The sequence below is a fragment of the Gopherus flavomarginatus genome, chromosome 6 (genome assembly GCF_025201925.1).
Source record: "Gopherus flavomarginatus isolate rGopFla2 chromosome 6, rGopFla2.mat.asm, whole genome shotgun sequence".
In the NCBI taxonomy this organism is placed as follows: Eukaryota; Metazoa; Chordata; order Testudines; family Testudinidae; genus Gopherus; species Gopherus flavomarginatus.
The window spans coordinates 38,376,675-38,396,560 of NC_066622.1; the positions used below are offsets into that span (position 1 = coordinate 38,376,675).

At 37.1% G+C, this 19,886-nt stretch overlaps 1 protein-coding gene across 2 annotated transcripts in view; it reads right to left on the reverse strand.

Moving 5' to 3' along the window:
• Nucleotides 1–10,597: 10,597 nt before the first annotated feature.
• The window catches only part of SYN2 (synapsin II), a 427,960-nt gene continuing 418,671 nt past the window's right edge, over nucleotides 10,598–19,886 (reverse strand). For both annotated transcript variants that reach the window (XM_050957819.1, XM_050957820.1), the window contains exons 11-13: nucleotides 18,563–18,623; nucleotides 14,544–14,787; nucleotides 10,598–11,132 (exon numbers count right to left, since the gene is read on the reverse strand). In XM_050957819.1, coding sequence (XP_050813776.1) covers nucleotides 10,997–11,132; nucleotides 14,544–14,787; nucleotides 18,563–18,623 — 441 coding nt within the window. In that variant the 3' untranslated portion in view covers nucleotides 10,598–10,996. The remainder of the gene's footprint in view (nucleotides 11,133–14,543; nucleotides 14,788–18,562; nucleotides 18,624–19,886) is intronic.

The window sequence follows — 19,886 nt, forward strand, 5'->3', positions numbered from 1 at the left end:
TAGGACCTGATCCTGGAACCACTGAAGTTAGTGACTTACTGTCATTGTCTTCATGGAAGGATGAGGTGCTTATCCTGTTTGGAGTTCTTCCACATTCCTTGTTTTTTGGAGGTGATAGATCTTCTGTGGTTTTTCTGTGTGGGACCATTCTTGTATCATGCATTGATATGGCAACATAGTCAGCAAGAGGAGTTTCTGTGTAAGAAGTGGAGACAATGTTGTAGGAGATTGATATACTAGGCACAGGAGCCATGAGGGCATATGATCCTTTAATTTTTGTGCAAACCCCTTCCCCAAAAAAACGCCACATCATGGAGAGAATATGCATAGTAATTTTTATATACTATGCCATATAATACATTATAGAGATATTGTTTTCATGCCATTATTGTTAATGCAGTTTAGCTAATGAAAAAATCTTGTACACAAAGCAAAGACTATAAAAGTTTGGCTTGAACTGACAAAAGTCAGAAAATGCTGTGTGAGGGTTGAAATAATCAGGTCAGTAATCTGCAGTTTGAAAAGCCTCTCTGTAAGTATTTAAATAATCATCACTTTGAGAAATCTATACAGTAAATCTCTAAAAAGAACATACCATAACTTAGCAAGTGAGATGTCAGTTTGGGGCAATTCTTGTCAACATTTAAAGGACTTTTTTCTCTTTCTTTTTGTGTGATTATTACCTGCAAAAATAGCTGACGTGTTCCTGTTGCAGCTGATGTTAACAGTAAAACTCACATTGATTTAATGGAGCAGGACTGGGAGTCACAGGTAGGTTTGTGGGCTGCTTACCAATCTTATTGTGGTGGGTGAAGATTATATGACCACTTGCTCGTTCTCTCCCTCAGTTTCACCACCTCACTCCCCTCCCTGCATACCACATAGCTCCAATGAGATTTGCTTGAAGTTTCCAGTTCACATAAACACAAAAGATCAAAGATCAAAACCACCGAGTTCACCTGCTTTCATGTCAAAACCCTGAAAAGCCCTGATTTTATTTTTAGTGCAAAGCTATTACTGAGATTCACAACCCTTGGTGACCCTTTTGATGCATGTCCTTAAAGTTCCGAGTTTCAAATAAAATTGAAACTAGGTTGTGAGCAGGAGCAGGTTCTCTTACCTATTGGGTGCAGTTCTGGGGTGGGGTAAAGGAACCTGGCTCTCCCACTCCACTGGGTTCCAACTCTGGGCCCTTGGAGGCTAGTTCGGCTTCATGCATCTGGCAGTGTCTTGCGTCAGCCTCCCTGGATCTTTTCCTGCCTCACTGTGCATCCCACCTGGCCTTTTGTTCCTGGGAAGCTCTGGCTTCTGGTCCTGGTCCCAGTCTCCGAGTGCTGTGTCTCCCCTGTTCCCTGGCTTGGTTTGGGCTTGGCTCTCATCCTTTCCCAGGGCATAGCCTTCTCCCTGGCCTGCCAGCCCCTAACTGAGCGGTCTGGCTGCCTTTTAAACCCTGCCACTAACCTGAGCATGCTCAGCACCAGTGGAGGGGTTGGGACTCCTTAGCCCAGAGTTGCTCTTTAGCCCCGTCCTGTTCAGTGAGGGGTTTAGACACGGTCACACAGGCTTAGGGTTTTGTTGCAGCATTTTGCAAAGACTTGGTAATAGGCTGCATGTCAGCATACATGAACCACGTGAGTCTTACTTGTGAATTTCCTAGCTCTTGTTAGAATGAACCACAGCTTTAATTCTAAACATAGTATCGTATCAATTCTAGTAGCGTACAACATTTGAAAAGAAAGAACTGAACTAATACAATCATGCAAATTTTTGGGCCAGATCTATCTGCTGTAACTCTCTTCAAGTCACTGGATTTACACTGAGAATGAAACAGATCCATCTTTTTTTTGGGGGAGGGCGAGAGGGAAAAAGGCTTCAGATCACCAAATCTGCATTACAGACCTCCAAAAAGCCATGCTCACATTAAAAAAATAGCTCAGTATTTACCCATTTTTTATTTTTTTCCTCTGCTGTTTGTGAATGGAATATACAGTATAGTCATAGTCAACTTTAAAAGGTCTCTTAGAGCAGTAAATGTTTGTGCTGCTTGCAGTATTTTCAGCAGCTGTCCTTATCCACATGAACAGCTACAGATATTTCCCTGTGTACTTGTCTGACTTACATTTTTAAACTTGCAAGATGACTCTTCCGCAAGCCAGTACACCCCTGTGCAAATCAGATTCTTTAATTTTTATAAGCCACTCCTACCACTCACACCTTCATTCTCATTTAAGAAACAAACTGAGAAAAGAACATGCCACAGCCAGGTCTTCAAACTTTTACCATATACTTCAAGCCACTCAAATAGGACACTTTCTTACCATTCAGTCTCTTCAGTTAGGCACAGTTTATTGTAATTAATTTCTGATTACATTTTGGAAACCTCCACTCCTCTAACTGATGTGATGTAGAATGAAATCTTATCTGTAGGACCACTTAGTGCTCCTTTGCAGGGTGTACCCTGTGTGTATCTGTGAATGTACAAGTGAAAAGTTTCAAGTTCACCAATTTTGCTTGTCTAAGTTTTCAGGCGTCCAACTTAGAATATGTAGGGGAGGGATAGCGCAGTGGTTTGAGTGTTGACCTGCTAAACCCAGGGTTGTGAGCTCAGCCCTTGAGGGGGCTATTTAGGGAACTGGGGTAAAAATCTGTCTGGGAATTGGTCCTGCTTTGAACAGGCAGTGGGACTAAATGACCTCCTGAGGTCCCTTCCAACCCTGATATTCTATGGTTCTATTTTTTCCAAACATATCAGTGGTTTGCTGACAAATTGGAGGTATGTATCTAGTGGGATCCTGCAGGGGTGAGTCCTGGGTCTGGTACTATTCAGTATTTTCATTAATTACTTGACTAATAGAGTAGAGAGTATACTTATAAAATTTTCAGATGACACCAAGCAGGGAGGGGCTGCAAGCACTTTGGAGGACAGGTTTAAAATTCTAAATGACCTTGACAAATTGGAGAATTGGTATGAATTCAACAAGATGAAATTCAATAAAGACAAACGTAAAGTACTTCACTTAGGAAGGAAAAAACAAATGTACAACTACACAATGGAGAATAACTGCCTAGGTGGTAGCACTGCTGAAAAGGATCTGGAAATTATAGTGGAACACAAATTGAATATGAGTTGTCAATGTGCAGCTGCAAAAAAGGCTAATATGATTATGGAGTTTATTAACAGGAGTGTTGTATGTCAGACATAGAAGGTAATTGTCCCTCTGTCCTTGGCACTGGTGAGGCCTCATCTGGAGTACATTGTCTATTTCTGGGCACCACAATTGAGGAAGCGTGTGGACAAATTGGAAGGAGTCCAGAGGAGGAGAACAAAAATGATGCAGTACAACGTTTAGAAAACCTGACCTATGAGGAAAGGTTGAAAAAAATGAGTCTTGAGTAAAGAAGACCAAGGGGCAACCTGATAAGTCTCCCAATATGTTAAGGGCTGTTATAAAGAGGACAGTGATCAATTGTACTCCAAGTTCACTGAAGGTAGGGCAAGACGTAATGGGCTTAATCTGCAGCAAGGAAGATTTAGGTTAGATATTAGGAAAAATCTTTGTAACTGTAAGGAGAGCTAAGCTCTGGAATAGGCTTCCAATGGAGGTTGTGGAGTTTGCATGATGGGAAGCTTTTAGAAACAAGTTGAATAAACACCTGTCAGGAATGCTCTGGGTTTACTTGGTCCTTCCACAGCACAGGGGGCTGGGACTTGATGACTTCTCAAGGACTTCCAGCCCTACATTCCTCTGATTCTCAGAGTAGGTCTATACTACGGGCTTAAGTTGACCTAAGTTATGCAACTCCAGCTACATGAATAACGTAGCTGGAGTCGACGTAGCTTAGGTCGACTTATTGCAGTGTTTACACCAGACTGGGTCGATGGGAGAAACTCTCCCATCGACTTACCTTATGCTTTTCATTCTGGTGGAGTACTGGAGTTGATGGGAGAGCAATCTGTGGTCGATTTAAGCAGGTCTTCACTAGACCCACTAAATTGACCCTGGGTGGATTGATCACTGCAGCATCAATCCATGGTAAGTGTAGACATACCCCATGATACTGATCACTTACAATGCCAGCGGAAGTGAATGATGCTGCCAGTGCCCAGCAGCCCTGAAAATCAGACCTTGGATGTTTCAAGTTAGGCACTCATAACTAGTGGGCACTTTTTATATTTCAGATTGATGTCTATGTTTATCTACCTAGGTTGCTACAGTAAATAAATTATTCTTCTGATCTAAAATTCAGTTCTTTACTCTAGACTTTTAAACCTGGATATATTTTCACTGTTCATCAAGGAAGAATGAAATTCTGTCTTAATAGAGCTTTAAATATTAATATTAAATTTTAAGACACAAATGAAATAGTTTTTAAAAAATCAGGATTTTTTTGCAAATGGTGTGGAGTGTCAATGTGATCAGTGTCAAAGTATACACCAGTAATAATACCAAATACAGAACTATAGGTTCTTAGTTATCAAATATGGTGCTTCTGGAGGAGAATTTGAAATGCCCAAATCAAACAAAACCTATGCAACCACACGCCTAATTTGGAACCACTTGAACCAGAAGTACAAAGTCAGGCAACAGCAAACTTGCCACCTCCCCCCCACCCAAAAAAATAAAATAAGTAAAAAGCAAATACAGTCCATACTGTGTTAAACAGCTACTACTAAATAAAAGGGAAAGCAGCATTTTTATTCTGCATAGTAAAGTATCAAAGCTGTATTAAGTCAATTTTCAGTTGTAAACTTTTGAAAGAACCATAACGTTTTGTTCATTTACAAACATTTCAGAGTTATGAACAACCTCCATTCCTGAGGTGTTCATAACTCTGAGGTTCTACTGTATGTTAAAAAAATGTGTCTGCATGCTTGGTCTTTTGTACATTATTCTTCAAAGTCTTGTAACAGGTTTTAATTTGTTGCACTATTTTTAACTTGCTGATGTTTTACATTTCTCACATAGATATTTTCATTCCACTTTCTAAATGTAGATAGTCTGTTACAACATATGCATCATTATCCCTGGAAGAGGGCATTTCCCTCTTGTTAATGGGCTATCTTAAGGCAGGATGGAAAGTTAATCCAGCTCAACTTCCTCACTGCTTATTTTAGTTAAAATACTTCTTGATACTTTCGGCATCTTTTTTGTTTTCTTTTTTAGCGACACGCTGTTGAGAAGCCTCCTTAGTAAAATAAGAATTAATAAATAAAAACTCTTAGCCTCTCTCTAGTTAAAATACTAATTTATCTTTCCCTGACTTCAAATATAGTTTAACATCATGAGTTTGAACAATCTTAGGGAGAAGCATAGAACAGAAGAAAGCATGCAGCAGTTTTGAAAACCTGGCCACTAATTAGCTCATTAAATATGGATTTAGAAGCCTAATTTTAGGCACTTATCTTTTATGAAATCTTGGTTCAAGATTTTCAGTTATCTTCTTTAGAAAATCTTTTGGCTAGTTTAAAAAAATTAAGCAAGTATAATAAAGTTTCTGTGTTGGAAACATAAGTTAGCATTCCATAACTCAAAACTCATTGCCTTTTTTAGAATAACATAGCAAACGTCTAGTTTATACTATGGTCTAATTAGTAATAACTTCTGGAGTTGTTTTTTGGTGCAGAAAAGTTAAACGATACCCAGGATCAAAACCTGCTCCTGCAATTTTTTCTAACTGGTCTTTATAAGGATTTTTCTACTGTGTGTGACCATTCATTGAGACAGAATTGGCTGGAAGGACTGCACAGGAGGTATTTCCTTTTTTCTTTTGGTGTGTGTAGCGGGGGGAGTAATATGTGCCTTTTGAAAAACACTTTAACACTATGTTCACTATCTTTACTGGAGAGAGAAATGACTTCAAAGTTAATCTGTTTTCTTGGTACATAATTATAATCTATTATTATAAAACTGCTTAAATACATTGCAGTGGCTCAGAACTTAATGGTGAGGAAGTAGGTACATTCCAGTCTTCAGAATAAATTTTTATAAACCCTACTATAAGATTATGTATTGTGTTTGTTTGTGAAAGGTGATAAGGACTGCCACTTGGAGTAAGATGGAACAGCATATATTGGGACCAACTATCTTCATAAACTCCATGGTAAAAATGACCTTATCTGCAATTGGCTCCATTACTAAATTTTATGCAAATTAGTTGCAGCCCTTGGGTTCTTGGGTAGTTTGTCCAGGTGGCTCAATGTTGTGCAACTGCTGGTCTACTGTCGCTCCAATACTGCTGTGGTAGGTGACTCTGTACAAACGTAGATAGCAACATGTTGGGTAACTGGGTCTTTAAATTTAGAGGTGGCAACTTGCATCTGAATTCAAAACTCAAGCTGTTTAGTGAGGTAATACTAATGACTTATAGGACAATATGGTAAGTGACCGAACTGATTTTATAAACAACTAACACCATTAGTTTTTTTGGTTTTTGTCTTGTTTAGAGGGTTTTACAGATTGCTTTATAAAACAAAATCTCTTTAAACCTGAAACTCTACATCTGGAGCATAGGCACGTATCAACTTGCATGTGAAATGCATCGGTACAGTCAGAGATATAAAGAAACTTTTGCACTGTGGCCTGGTGATCTGGTATGTACTCTGTGTGGGAGGATACACTGTGCAGAGTTGATTGTTTCACCATTTTTTCCAGAAAGTAAAGAACAGCCTGTGGGGAAACTGGTTTTAACCAAGTACAGTATGGCAGGGAATTTTATATGAGAGTGTGAAACTTTGCCTCAAGCAGAAAGGTGAGGCCTCACCTAATGAGCTCTGTAATGCAGATTGTACTACATACACACTTTTGAAACTAGACAGATGCTAATTATCCATAATGCCAAATTATGCTTCATGACTATACTTTTCTCTGTGGCAGTAATTAATTTGCTTTAGTAATTTTATTTTTAGATTGATTACAAAGATTTTAAAGTGTTTCATAAAGTACCATATAACTGGTACTACTGCAGCATAATGAAGGGTGTTTAGTCCAATAAATACAAAACAAATGCAAAGTTGTAGGTGTTATATTTGATTGGGCTAATTAAAAAGAGCAGTTATGTGGTGGAGAAAGGTGCCAGACCAGTAGCAAGGAAATTGAAGCCCTGTACTTAGCCACAGAACTAGTACACAGAATTCATGACCCATAGGAAAAGGGAAAGAACTAAAGGCTTTTTGTTCCAAAGTGCATGCCCCTTGAAGTAAAGGGAAATCACCACTCTTTTAGCATTAGGGCTTCTATTCTTTGAGTTCTATTGCTACTACAGGAAGATAATCACAAGACACTTGATCAGGTCTGCCATTCAGTCCAGTAAAAGGCAGTGCTATACATTCACTCTAGCTAGTATATTAGCAGAAGTAGTGCAAACTTCCCTACTAAGATGTTTCAACATTGATCTGAAGTGAGCATGGTAATTCAGCTTTCCATAGCCAGTCACTCTTTACCTGAGAATCCAAATAGGATGCCAACTGTGATGCAGACAACTGTTGTACATACTAAGATCACCAAATCATTTTACATTGATGAATAAACAGCTGTCCAATAACACTTTTTATAGGTAAAAACTTAGTGAATTAGAGATACAAGTCTCCATATCTCACCTCATTACCAAGCTCCAAACAGGGTCACTCACCAAAAAGGAGTCCAGTATTGTTGAAGAGGCTTAGATCTGCTGACAATCTCAATAACATGAGAGGCCAAATCTGTGCTTTATGTACACTTCATAAATTGTTATTTTAGGTTGGTAGGAGAGATAAACTCAGAGAGCTAATAAAACTTAAGCCTCTAAAATCTGTTACAGAATCCATAAACACTTTCAAGTAAATGAACTTCGTTTTACACAAGACTATGGCAAACGAATAGTAAAATGCTAGTAGCTTGTAAATTTTCCTCTTTAACAACTACACAAAGTAAGAACAAAATTATCACTGTTTTGGGGTAAATGAGAACGTTTATACATTTGTATTCTAGCTTTACAATGGATACTTTTATAATTGAGAAACTCACTTACTTAAACCCCTTAACTGCCTGTAAATATATCTAGGTACTTCGTTGGCCATTTTTGTTACAGTATTTGAGTACCTCCTAATTTAATTTTTAAAAATAGTGACAAATGGTTCATTATTTGTAAAAATTGGGTTAATATTACTTGTAAGCTTTCCAGAGTAAGGACTGTCTCTTACTGGATGTGTGTACAGCACAATGGACCCTGATCTCTGTTGGGGCCTTTACATGGTATCATAATACAGGTAATGAACAAAACATCTTACATCTTCTTGGGCTGACATAATACTCCCATTTTCTTTAGGAAAATGAATTGTATTTCAAGGAAGGATGCACAAGAATACAAAGCTTGTCTATTTTATTTGTGTAACTACCTGTCACATTTTGGGTAATGGACAAATAATAGGTTTAAATCTTGATTATATATTTTTAAGTCTTTTTCACTATTCTTTCTCTGGTATGTACTCTGTACACTTTCCCATTTTCTTCATCTGCTGCCTACCTGACTTTAGCCTGACAATTGTCCCTCAGTTGTACGAAGTCAGGAAAAGCTGCCCCTGTTAAGCTTCTGGTATCTGAAAGATGCAGCTGATGCATATATGGTTTTTTTTTCTGTTTTGTAATTCACACTTTTATGTTGTTTCTAAGTCTATAACAGAAGCGAGAACAGATCTGATGTGACCCCACATCACTGGGTAATACTAATTGAAATCTAGAACAAATCTATTTAAGTAGATTCTAGCTGCCACCTTCATTTGAGGGTGATGTGGAGAGTTAACTAAAAAAAAAAAAAAGGATTTAAAAAAACAAAACAACTCCCTAAAAATCCCATATTTATTGCTTTCCTTGTACGTTTCCTTGTACAACAGTAGATGTTAGAACACTCTTCAGATCTGTAGTTTTTTAAGGAATCCTTCTTTTCATTAATAATTTAATAGCCAGTGACACTAACAGGCCAAATGTAAATTATTTAGGAAGATGCTGGTATACAATAAGAGTCAGTGTGGTAACTAATAATCTTTGCTAAAGAATATAGAGCAGAGGTAGGCAACCTATGGCATGTGTGCCAACTGCGGCATGCCAGCTGATTTTCAGTGGCACTCATACTGCCTGGATCCTGGCCACCAGTCGCGGGGGGGGGGGGGGGGGGGCTCTGCATTTTAATTTAATTTTAATGAAGCTTCTTAAACATTTTAAAAACCTTATTTACTTTACGAACAACAATAGTTTAGTTATATATTATAGACTTATAGAAAGAGACCTTCTAAAAATGTTAAAATGTATTACTAGCACACAAAACCTTAAATTAGAGTGAATAAATGAAGACTTGGCACATCACTTCTGAAAGGTTGCCGACCCCTGGTATAGAGCATCTTAAAAGTCAGTTTTTGGCCTATGCAGCTGCAGAGAGCTCAGAGTATAATACACAGTTTACCCAGACTAATTGAACTACCATTGCAGTGGTCCCTTCTACTCTCCCAGGTCACAAGTAAGTAAGGAGCTAGATAGGATACTTTTGTATAAAGCCCTATACTTTGTGATAACATTGTAACTCTAGAATTATAACTTTGGTTCCCTAAATATGTGCATGGTGAGCCAAATCCTTCCCTAATGTAACTGGAGTAAGTGGGGTTATTTTTGGGATGGGATGTACCTTTGGCCAGGTATATCTAAATCTGTCTGAATCTTCTTGCTGATTCTAACCCTTGTGGTATTAAGCCTAATTTTATATGAATGTGAAAAAATAGGAGCAAGTACCTTTTTTGTTTCTGGAAAAAAAGGAAACCATCTGCCACTTATTTCCCTTCTTAAGTGTTAACATGACATCAGGACAACAAAGGGAAAGGAAACACAACTGTTCCCTGCCACGGAACACTCTGTTGTATGTAACTTGTTTTAGAGAGGAGCACAGTGTTAACTTGTACGGCTGCAGATTGACTTGAACATTTAAAAATGCTGCTGTTATCCCAATATGTAGGACCACTTCTGTTACAGCAAGTCAGAGCAATATTTTCAATATGCGTAATCTCTTAGAAAAACTAAGCTCCATTACTGTAAGTTGTAATTTTACCACATTATGTTTCTCTTGGTTCATGGTTAACTGATAATTTTACACGTTAGTTTCTGATGGCAATGACCTAGTTGTCCAAATATTTTACAAACACAGATGGACAACCAAAGTCAAAACACCTGATTGTTGAAATCAGTCTTCTTCAAAGCTTCTCTTTACCAAGCACAGGGCTTTGCATTTATTAGAAGGGGTACAGAAAAATATTGGTAACATTATTAGGTCATGCATGTTACTTTACAACTCAGAAATCATTATTAAATTAACAATAGGAAATAAATGTTCAATAGACCTATGAGGATACAATAGTACATACACATACTCTATTTATGACCTCACTGTTTTAGCCTAGTGATAACTCTCAGCAAATATATCAGAACTCTATAGTTGGTTGATGGAAAGGTTGTCAAAGGAGGAAGAAAACTGCTTTAATTTCTCACAACAGTAAAGTGGCTTGACAACAGGAAACATCAATATGATTTGCCTCATAATAATCTGAGGCAAGAACAAGTCAGGTTAAGACTATATCTTTGCAATACAAAACAGAACATAAACATGCATTGCAAAGCACTGGAAATGGGTAAAACAAGGGGAAACCCATAACACAATGCTTTATTACAACAATTCCATGAAGGAGTATCCAATAGGATGATATAGTGCAGTCATAGTAAGGCCACAATGTTACAATTGACAAAGACCATAAAATTAAGCATTTTGTACTACTACTAATATAGCTTTTCCTCTCATATTATATAGATTTTATACAGTGTAGCTGAATTGTATCTCCTCATAGACCTTTTTAAAGATTAACATATTGCTTGGAACAGTAATGGAGGATGGGTCACAGGGATATAAATACTAAATAATATTCACTGTAGGTTCTAGTCTATATGCCATATGCAACTGCATGAAACTGATCTTCAAATGGCTAATCAGAAAAAAGGCTAGCAAAGGATTTCCTCAAGTTTCGGATGGTTTCAGCTTTTGCTTCATCCTCGTTAACGGATGATCGAAAGAAGGATGATTCTGTGAAACTGAAGGCATTTGTCAAAGACTGTGATTTGCTGCAAGACAAAAGCAACATGGTTGGTATTCACATTGTTAGTCAGCTTCCATGTGTACATATACTATGTCCATACAAACTATATGCTGTGTAAAAAGGAGAAGCATTTATGGGATGGAAAACTTACATGTTCAAACAAAGATGGACAAGCAGAGACAAACAGAGTCAAGTACGGCATATAGAACCACTGAATACAGCACTTTCTCTCTATGCTTCAGTCTGAGAAGTAGCCTATATTACCTATATTAATAGAACAGGTTGCTTAATAATAAAACAGCTTATATTATTGTATGAATCGAAAGAATACTAAATCACCAACAAAATAAAAATGAGAGGAATATTGAGCCTGATTCCCCTCTGTTTCACAGTTTATTCCCCCAACAGTAACCCCATTAATTTCAGCAGCCCCTAGTGCATAAAACTGGAGTAAAGAAGAATTGGGCCTATTAAGTCAAATTCAAAGCCAGGGAAACCTGAATTCAAGATGAGTATTAATAAGGCACAATTATGTTCCTTAAGGCTGCGAACATTTATTGACACAAGGAGAAGAGGAATGTCAGTACCTTTGAAGAAATGAACCCTAAAATTGTAATCTCATCTGATGATTTATTGGATGTTTAATTCTTAATTGTGACTTGATGAAACTTTCATTTTGTGAATGCACTTGATTTAAAAAAAACCCACAATCTGTCAGTGCTTGTGTATTTACTGCAAGCAATTAGCCTAACTACAGTAGAACCTCAGAGATACGAACACCAGAAGTATGAACTGACTATTCAACCACACACCTCATTTGGAACCAGAAGTATGGTGTTTGTTTTATTTAAATTAAGATGGTTAAAAGAAGTATTTTTCTTCTGCATAATAAAGTTTCAAAGCGGTATTAAGTCAGTGTTCAGTTGTAAATGTTTGAAAGAGCAACCATAACGTTTTGTTCAGAGTTCTAAACTGTTTATAGTTATGAACAACCTCCATTCTTGAGGTCTTCGTAACTCGAGGTGCTATTGTATGCTGTCTTTTTTTTTTTGTGGTGTTAACACTAACTATAGCATAAGTCTCTGTGAAATAATGAATAAAATATACATTAGCATACATGAACGATAAAGTTTGAAGTTTAAAACTGTGTCCAATTCATAGAACTTCAAGTGGAATAACTTTTAAAAAGGGTGGCTTAAATTTAAAGCAAAACATCTTTATCTATCTATCAATCACACCCTAAATTTGTAAGCCATTCAAAAAAGTATCATTTGCTTAATTAGTAAAGATAATTAACTTTTTGGGAATGAAATGAACTCTGTCAAGTGTTTATCTTATCAGATCTCAAATAGAATTCAGCAGGAAATTGATATTTGGCTGTGATACAGCAGCAACACACTTCTCTAGTTCATATTGGCTCATACTCTGTGGCTTGCAACTTATCCATCTTTACAACAAGCAGTGCTGCATGCATTTCAGGCTTTTAATACATTATAGATGGATTAATGACTGATAAACATTTGTGTTTGCACTAATGAAAGGTGGAGTGAGGGAGGCGAAGCAGCAATTGACTTGATTAGTAACACAAAATAAATGGCCTAATTAAATATTTATTCACAGATTAATAACTTGCATGCACATGTTAGGCAACAGTTTGTGGGTGACTGCAAAGCACGCACATGCAAATATCTACAGTACAATTAATCCCAAAGGCAAGGCATTTTATTATGTACTGAAATCTGTTTGGAGTAAAGTTGCTTCTTGGAAAGTTGCATAAACTAATTTTACCCCGACAGGGTTAATACTATATTATATCTCCAGTTTCGAAATCTTGCCAACTAAAAACTAATTGCCTTTTAAAAGTTATATTTGATGAGAGAAAACTGGATGTATCTTGGAAAGGAAAACTATAAATCTATTTAGATGTAAATTGGGAGCAGAGGTACAAATTAATGGGAAGAGTTAGAAAATCATGTATAAAATAACTAAAAAGAATGTCAGGAAAATCTTAGTTAGGTTTCAGACTGTTTCTGTATTCATCCATCTGGGATAAAGAAAATTGTCATTCATATTCTCTTGTGTACACTTAAAGAAAGGATTAATTTATCCCAGGACATAAAATCATAGAACAAGAATAGTGACATACAACATCCTATGGGATAGATAAATGGGTTTCTTCCAGAATCAGCTGCACTTGTCCCATTTTTGGTGTCACTATTGCCCCCACTGAGCCTCGTGCTTAAAAAGTCCAAGTCACTGAGCGCTCCTTGGGGGGAGACTCTTAGCAAAGTCTGATTGTAGGTGGGGAGGAGAGATTTGCTCACATTAGTTTTAGCATATTAGTGTCTAGAAAAAGGGAATGGGTCTCTCATACAGATTTACTGTGAAATCCAAAAATTGATCTAGTCTCATTGTTTAGCCAATTAAGACTATACTGTCAGAATATATATAATATCAGAAGATCCATTGGAATGTTAGGACATCTCTCTCATTCCTGCTAGCATGTGTGTGTCATGCACACTGCAAGAGTTCGAAGAACAAGACTCTTTGCTGCTTCTCTTTTCTTCCCTTCTCTTGGGTCAAGCTGTGAGGAGGGAGATCTGTGGGATAGAGGATCCGTCAGTGGCAACGGGGGGGGGGGGGGTTGGCTGGAGATAGCAGCAATTGTTTACTATGCCACTTGCTACTCATTGTTGGTCTGGAGTAGGGTGACCAGATGTCCCGATATTTGGGACTTTTTCTTATATAGGTGCCTATTATCCCCCCCACTCCATGTCCCGATTTTTCACAGTTGCTACCTGGTCACCCTAGTCTGGAGTATATTCCTACAGTGAGGTGTGGAACCCAAGGATCCTTCTCTGTGTTCACTGCACACCATTTATTGTACTGGTACTTATATTTTAACTGCAGTATACAAGGGAGATGGTTTGTTTGAGTTACCTGTACTGTATGTTCAAGCAGCAGTGTATAACCTTGAAAGAAACAGTATTGCAAAGAAACCCATCTTACTAACTATTGCATCTGTGTAGCATGTTAAATTGGATTATTTTTCATATAGGCCTTTTGAAACTGAAATCTTTTGCTGTCTGAGTGACTGCAAGGTTAAAAGTTTAAACAGATAAGACTTTTTTCTGTGCAGCTTTACTCACAGTGCTTCCAATCATGAGTCAATGATACAAAAAAGGAGACAAAAAGAAATTAGAGGATGATGCCTCCTCAAACCAACCTTGGTTTGAGCTGAAAATGTGCAGGTATTATATGAAATTCTGCTTTTACAGCATTTAGGATGTGGGTATGACACCCTGAATTGACCGCTTTTTACAGTCAAAAGCACATGTTTTGCTTTGCTGCTATATATTAGACAGGCACCCAAGCTACTGTGATGGAAACAAAATACAATTATATGGTGGGGGAGGGAGAGAAACAAATATCTTACTTAAGCTGTGGATGAGACTGAGGTTTCTGCTGTGGAACAGGTTGTGGCTCTGGCTTCACTTCCATTGATAATCCAGCGCTGGAAATACCTTGACCCTGGGCATATGGTTGTTGAGTTGTAGGGCCAGGTGGACGCTGTGGCTGGGAAGTTGAGGGCTTTGCTGACTGCCCCGGGGAGAACATGCGCTGTGGTTGCAATGGCTCCTGGCTGTGTGATTGCGTTCCTTGGGGTTGTACTGGGCTCCCTAAGTTCAGTACAAGAAAAACTTCATAATGTTACAGTATCAAAGAATGTATATTATATTTTATAACCAACACTTAAAAAATAATCCTGGAATCTGTCAAATTCTGTGTTTGAGACAATATTCTGCTAATATGGACCACCAACTTAGTATAGTCAGTATTATTTACCACAGCTGATACATTAATACATTCTTTATACCACCTTTACACTCCAGCCCTAAAATTGCTATGAGATCCAAATAGCTAAACATCCCTGGGATAAATTTGGCTTGGTTCAGTGAGAGATTTAGTTACAGCAGAATATTCTGATAGTTCACCAGTGCAGCTGATTCATCTATTGTTTTTATGTGATGTTACTACAGTACTGTTGAAGAGCCAATGCTTTAACGTTATCTCCATAGTTGCTTATATTATTCCATTTACAGTTATCTTTACAGCAGTAAAATAACTTTAAAATGATATTGACTGGAGACTTCTGGTAATTTTATTAGATTTTGTAGTGAAATATTTAAGAACAGAATACAGAGAGACCTGAAAAAGTCATCACTAATTTATTCTTAGTGACCAAGGAGTCTGAGTTTTTGCTTTTACTGACTAGACTATAAGCTGGCAAATAGAACAGCATTGTAAAAAGTATGCGAATAGCACATGAGGCAGAAACCTAAATTGTGAAATCCATGACAGAACTGATCAGCAGGCTTTTGGAAAGATGCTGTATCATCAGACTGTTGGTTTTGAGGCTTCCTGACTGCAAATGTACTCAGTCAGATCTCAGTCATCAGGCACTGCACTTTATGTAGTGTCAGGTGTCTACATGTGGTTTTCACTGGGAGGCTTTTGATGAATTAGCAGTTACAGCAGAATCGTTACCCTCACATGTCACATAGCTCAAATAGCACATCTGAATGAAAGGGAGGCAGGGACAGAGACAAAACTTTTTGATATATTTGATTAAAGAATCTTTCAGTCAGGATCTGTGCAGAATGGACCATGAACATTAGACAAGCCTATTAATCTAGCTGTTTTGAAAATGTCAGAATTTAAGTTCTCTTACAAAGAGATTTAACGTCCGTGTAAGATCTTTCATCCTCTTTTTAGTCCTCAGAAAAGAAAACACTTCTATATCTGGAAGAAATGGTATCAGCACAATATGCCATTGGCTTTCTTTTTAAATAGACAAATAGCCATGGCTAGTTTTCCACTTACTGTATAAGATTGTGTGTATGGAAGAACAGAATATACTAGTGCTTCAAAATGTTTGCCATGACTAGCATTATTCAATATTTTGTGTTGTAGAAAGGTAAGGAGCATCTCCTTAATATGAGGGAATGGGACTTCATTTTGTAAATTTGTATGACTTTTTTGGGAAATCTCAAAAATGGTAACAGTCTTGCAACTTCTTAACGATACTCATTTACTTATTAGCCTCCTTTCACTCAATACTGGAAAACAAATATTCCCCTCCTCCTCCCACTTACACATAGTGGCTTGAATGCCAGAAACTTTACACTGAAGACAGATGTAACTTTCTTTTATTTCACATTAAGCTGTACAAGGTATTTCACATAAAAGATATACTGCAGTCACACTTCCAGCATTTGCTCACTTTCTTGCAGCTGGTTGTACAAAAAGGCAACAATCATGAAAGAAACTTTTACCAAATAAAGAAATAAATAAAATCTGAATGTTAATCCTACACTGTAAAACATTGTTCCCTGTTACTCACAAACTTGCACCTAAGCATGCTTGCATGCAGAGACATTTTGACTTGCTGCTTCTCTGAGGTATGAAGTAATAGGTATGTGCCCCTCTAACTTTTACAATCAACAAGCTGAAGTCTTACCTGAAATGCAAATCTTTTCTTTGCACTCTGCACATACAACTCACAAATGTCACATGAAAAGCACTTGTGATTACTCACACCACTACATGCAAAACAACACCTACCGCTTTAAATAAAAATCACTTAGTTAACAGATTCATTTCATCACCCCAGGGCAGTATGCTTTATTCTCATCTACGATATCTGAAGGTAGGAGTTTGTGAACCTGATCTTAAGTGTATTTTCTCCATACACAACAAAAATAGCCCATGTCATCATCAGAAAGATCACTGACCCAGAAAAACATAGATCACTAAAGCAAAATCTCATGTAATTTACTGATCAGCAGTAAACATAGCATTCACCATTAATATTTAAATAGTTAATAATGCATGTATAAATTCTCATCTTGCTAGCCTGCTTTTACAATTAAGAAAGCTCACAATGCTGAGTTTTTTTTGTTGTTGGTTTTTTTGCAGTGTTTGTAGGGAAAATGAAAAGTAGAACATAATATTTTTTTAAGGAAAACAATCTTGTTTGTATTAAACTAGTGATCACTATTTGCCTTTGTCTAAATGACAAAATACAGTGCTGTGTCTTGCTTACAACTAAGTTTTACAGTATGCTATAATAGTGCAGGTTGTGTTCCTAGGCTAGATATCTCATAACAGTTCAGTGGCCTGCCTGGATATTGCTTGTGATATTGAAGAGTAAATTGGTTATGTGAGAGTCATAAGCAATTATGGCTATAGAAAGTATGGCAAAAGTCAAACCTTTCAGGTCTTTTTGCATTTTGAGTTATGAATAAAGATAAGGCCCTGTTTTGTGGTTAATCCTGGGATAGAATTATTTAATGCATATCCTGATATCTTATCTATTTGTTTGATGTTACAGTTAATGGGACAGAGCCTTAGCTGGTGTAAATCAACCCAGCTATATTGAAGTCAGTGGAACTGTGCAGAATGATATCAGTTGAGGTCCTGATACTTAGCAAATAAGACATTTCAGGGGGCTCAATAATCCTGCAGACACTTCCCACCAAACACTGTGAGATTACCTTAACCTTTTTAGCTAGGTAAAAATTTTTGGGGTAACATTTGTCTTGGGTTTTTGTAGAAACCACAAATGACTAATTCAGAACCACAACAAAAGAAACTACTTAATTGAACTGAGATACATTAAATACTCACATTTCCTCTGAGATATTGCACATAGGTGGCCCATTTACATAGCTTTGCAGCTAATAATTTAATGCAGAATTAATTAAAAATATGAACACCAGTATGTAAAATACAGGATATTTAAATATTCCTGGGAAGAAGTCTCTTGTTTTATGGAATAACTAAAACTCTAGAGTTCTACATCTTACCTATAAATAAAATTCAAATATTAACAGACTTTATAAAATGATTTAAAAAAAGCCTCAATCAACAAATATATTAACTTATATCTTTTAGAATATCTATCTGAATCACCTATCAATGTTAGTCATGCAAAAATAAAATTACAACTATCACACGCACACACTCACAGAGTTAAGCAAAAGTATTTAAATCTGAACCTGGGTTTTTGTTTACCCCACAATATATAATACTTAAAAAATACTGTCTAACTATCCATAATATACAGTCGCACTGGACTCTGTAGAGGCACAATTCTTTGTACACTGTTGACAACAGCCCTGAAATCACAAGTTATACAGAGAAACATAGGTAAGCATTACAAGCACAGACATGAACAGGTAAACAACCAGACAGTATAGTTGACACTGCATAGAAAAAACACAGTCCAGGTCAGCACTGAAACAATGCAAAAACTGCACATAAACTGGTATGTTTGCTTTAAGGTTGGTTTTTGGCTTTAACCCCTGCTTTTACTGTCAATTATTTAAGTAGCCTGGACTTGTTTTGGTCCTACTGCAACGCCATTACAGTCGAGAATATACTGTAAACAACCTTGAGGTGGTGGTCGCTGAGGTGGGATTTTGTTTGGCTCTGGTTCCTTAAGTGATCCACTCTGGAAGATAAATATAAAAAAAGAAGAGACGTAAAAATAGAGCAGCACAGTTACACTGAGTCTACCTGTGTTTCCACTGAAAGTTCTGCATTTAGTTTGGAGTTTAAAACATGCTCTTCAGTTTTCTCCAGGTAAAATCAGGTCTAGTTTAGTTATTGCTGGTCATGATGCATGAATCCTGATATACAAGAACTCAGCTTTGGGGTAATTAAAAAAACAAAACCAAAAACATCTCTCCCTTTTCAGCATGAGGTTACCACTATATAACATGAGCAGGAGAGTGTCTTTTCTTCCAAAGATTGCCTTCCCAAAACCTCGCCATAGCTCATGTGAGGCCTTTTTCCTTCAATTCCTGCTATCTTGAACAACCTTTTCTCTATCACACTGACTGTATTGCTTTTCCAATTTAGATTTTAAAACTCTTCTTTCTTCCTCATTCCTTTCGCCATATTTTTGAGCTCATGAATGAATGCTTTGACTTAATTTCTGCATAAAGTGGGCTCGCTCCTCCTCTCACAGAAATTAATGCATGCAGGATTGTGCCTAGTGGGCCAAATTTTGGCCTCTGTTACACCTGTGTATTCAATGAGATACTAAGGGGACTTCAATAATTACCTGAATGTAAGTTAGGAAAGAACTTAGTCTTTTTCAGTTGCAACTCAATGACATTCCCCTGCAGTTTAGAAACCAGCATCAGCAAAATTCCACTGTGTTTGAGAATCAAAGTGACACTGACTATAGTTTTAGCTGTTTCATTAAGTGAAATGAAAGCAGGTTAGCAAAAACATAATGGAAAAAAATTACTTCACTCTATCTCACCTAGCATGTAATAGTTAACTTTTCAAAATAGGATATGTATTTGGCTGTATTGCTTTCAACATATTCTTGTCCAGAGAGAGAGATGGGCCTGAACAAAAACTTTGGAGCAGAACACCGTCTGGGAACATTAGGCTCTGGATCCAAGCTTTGTCTTGGGCCCATCGCTAATATTTTTCAAAATATACGGTAATATGTTAAATCTCTGGACAAAATAGCTGTGCTTTATTTATTTTTATTAAAGAATGATCAAGAAATTATTGCCTTCTGCCTAGAGAGAAAAAAAACCTAGAATGTATTAAAGGGTGAGTGTAAAATACAATCCTTGCAAAACTTACTTTTCTTCAGAAAGATTTGTGTTTGATCTTAAAACTGAAAATCCATGTTACCAGTAATGACTGGAATTTCATGGGAACCTAGAAATTGTAATTTTTAGGTGTTTCAGGG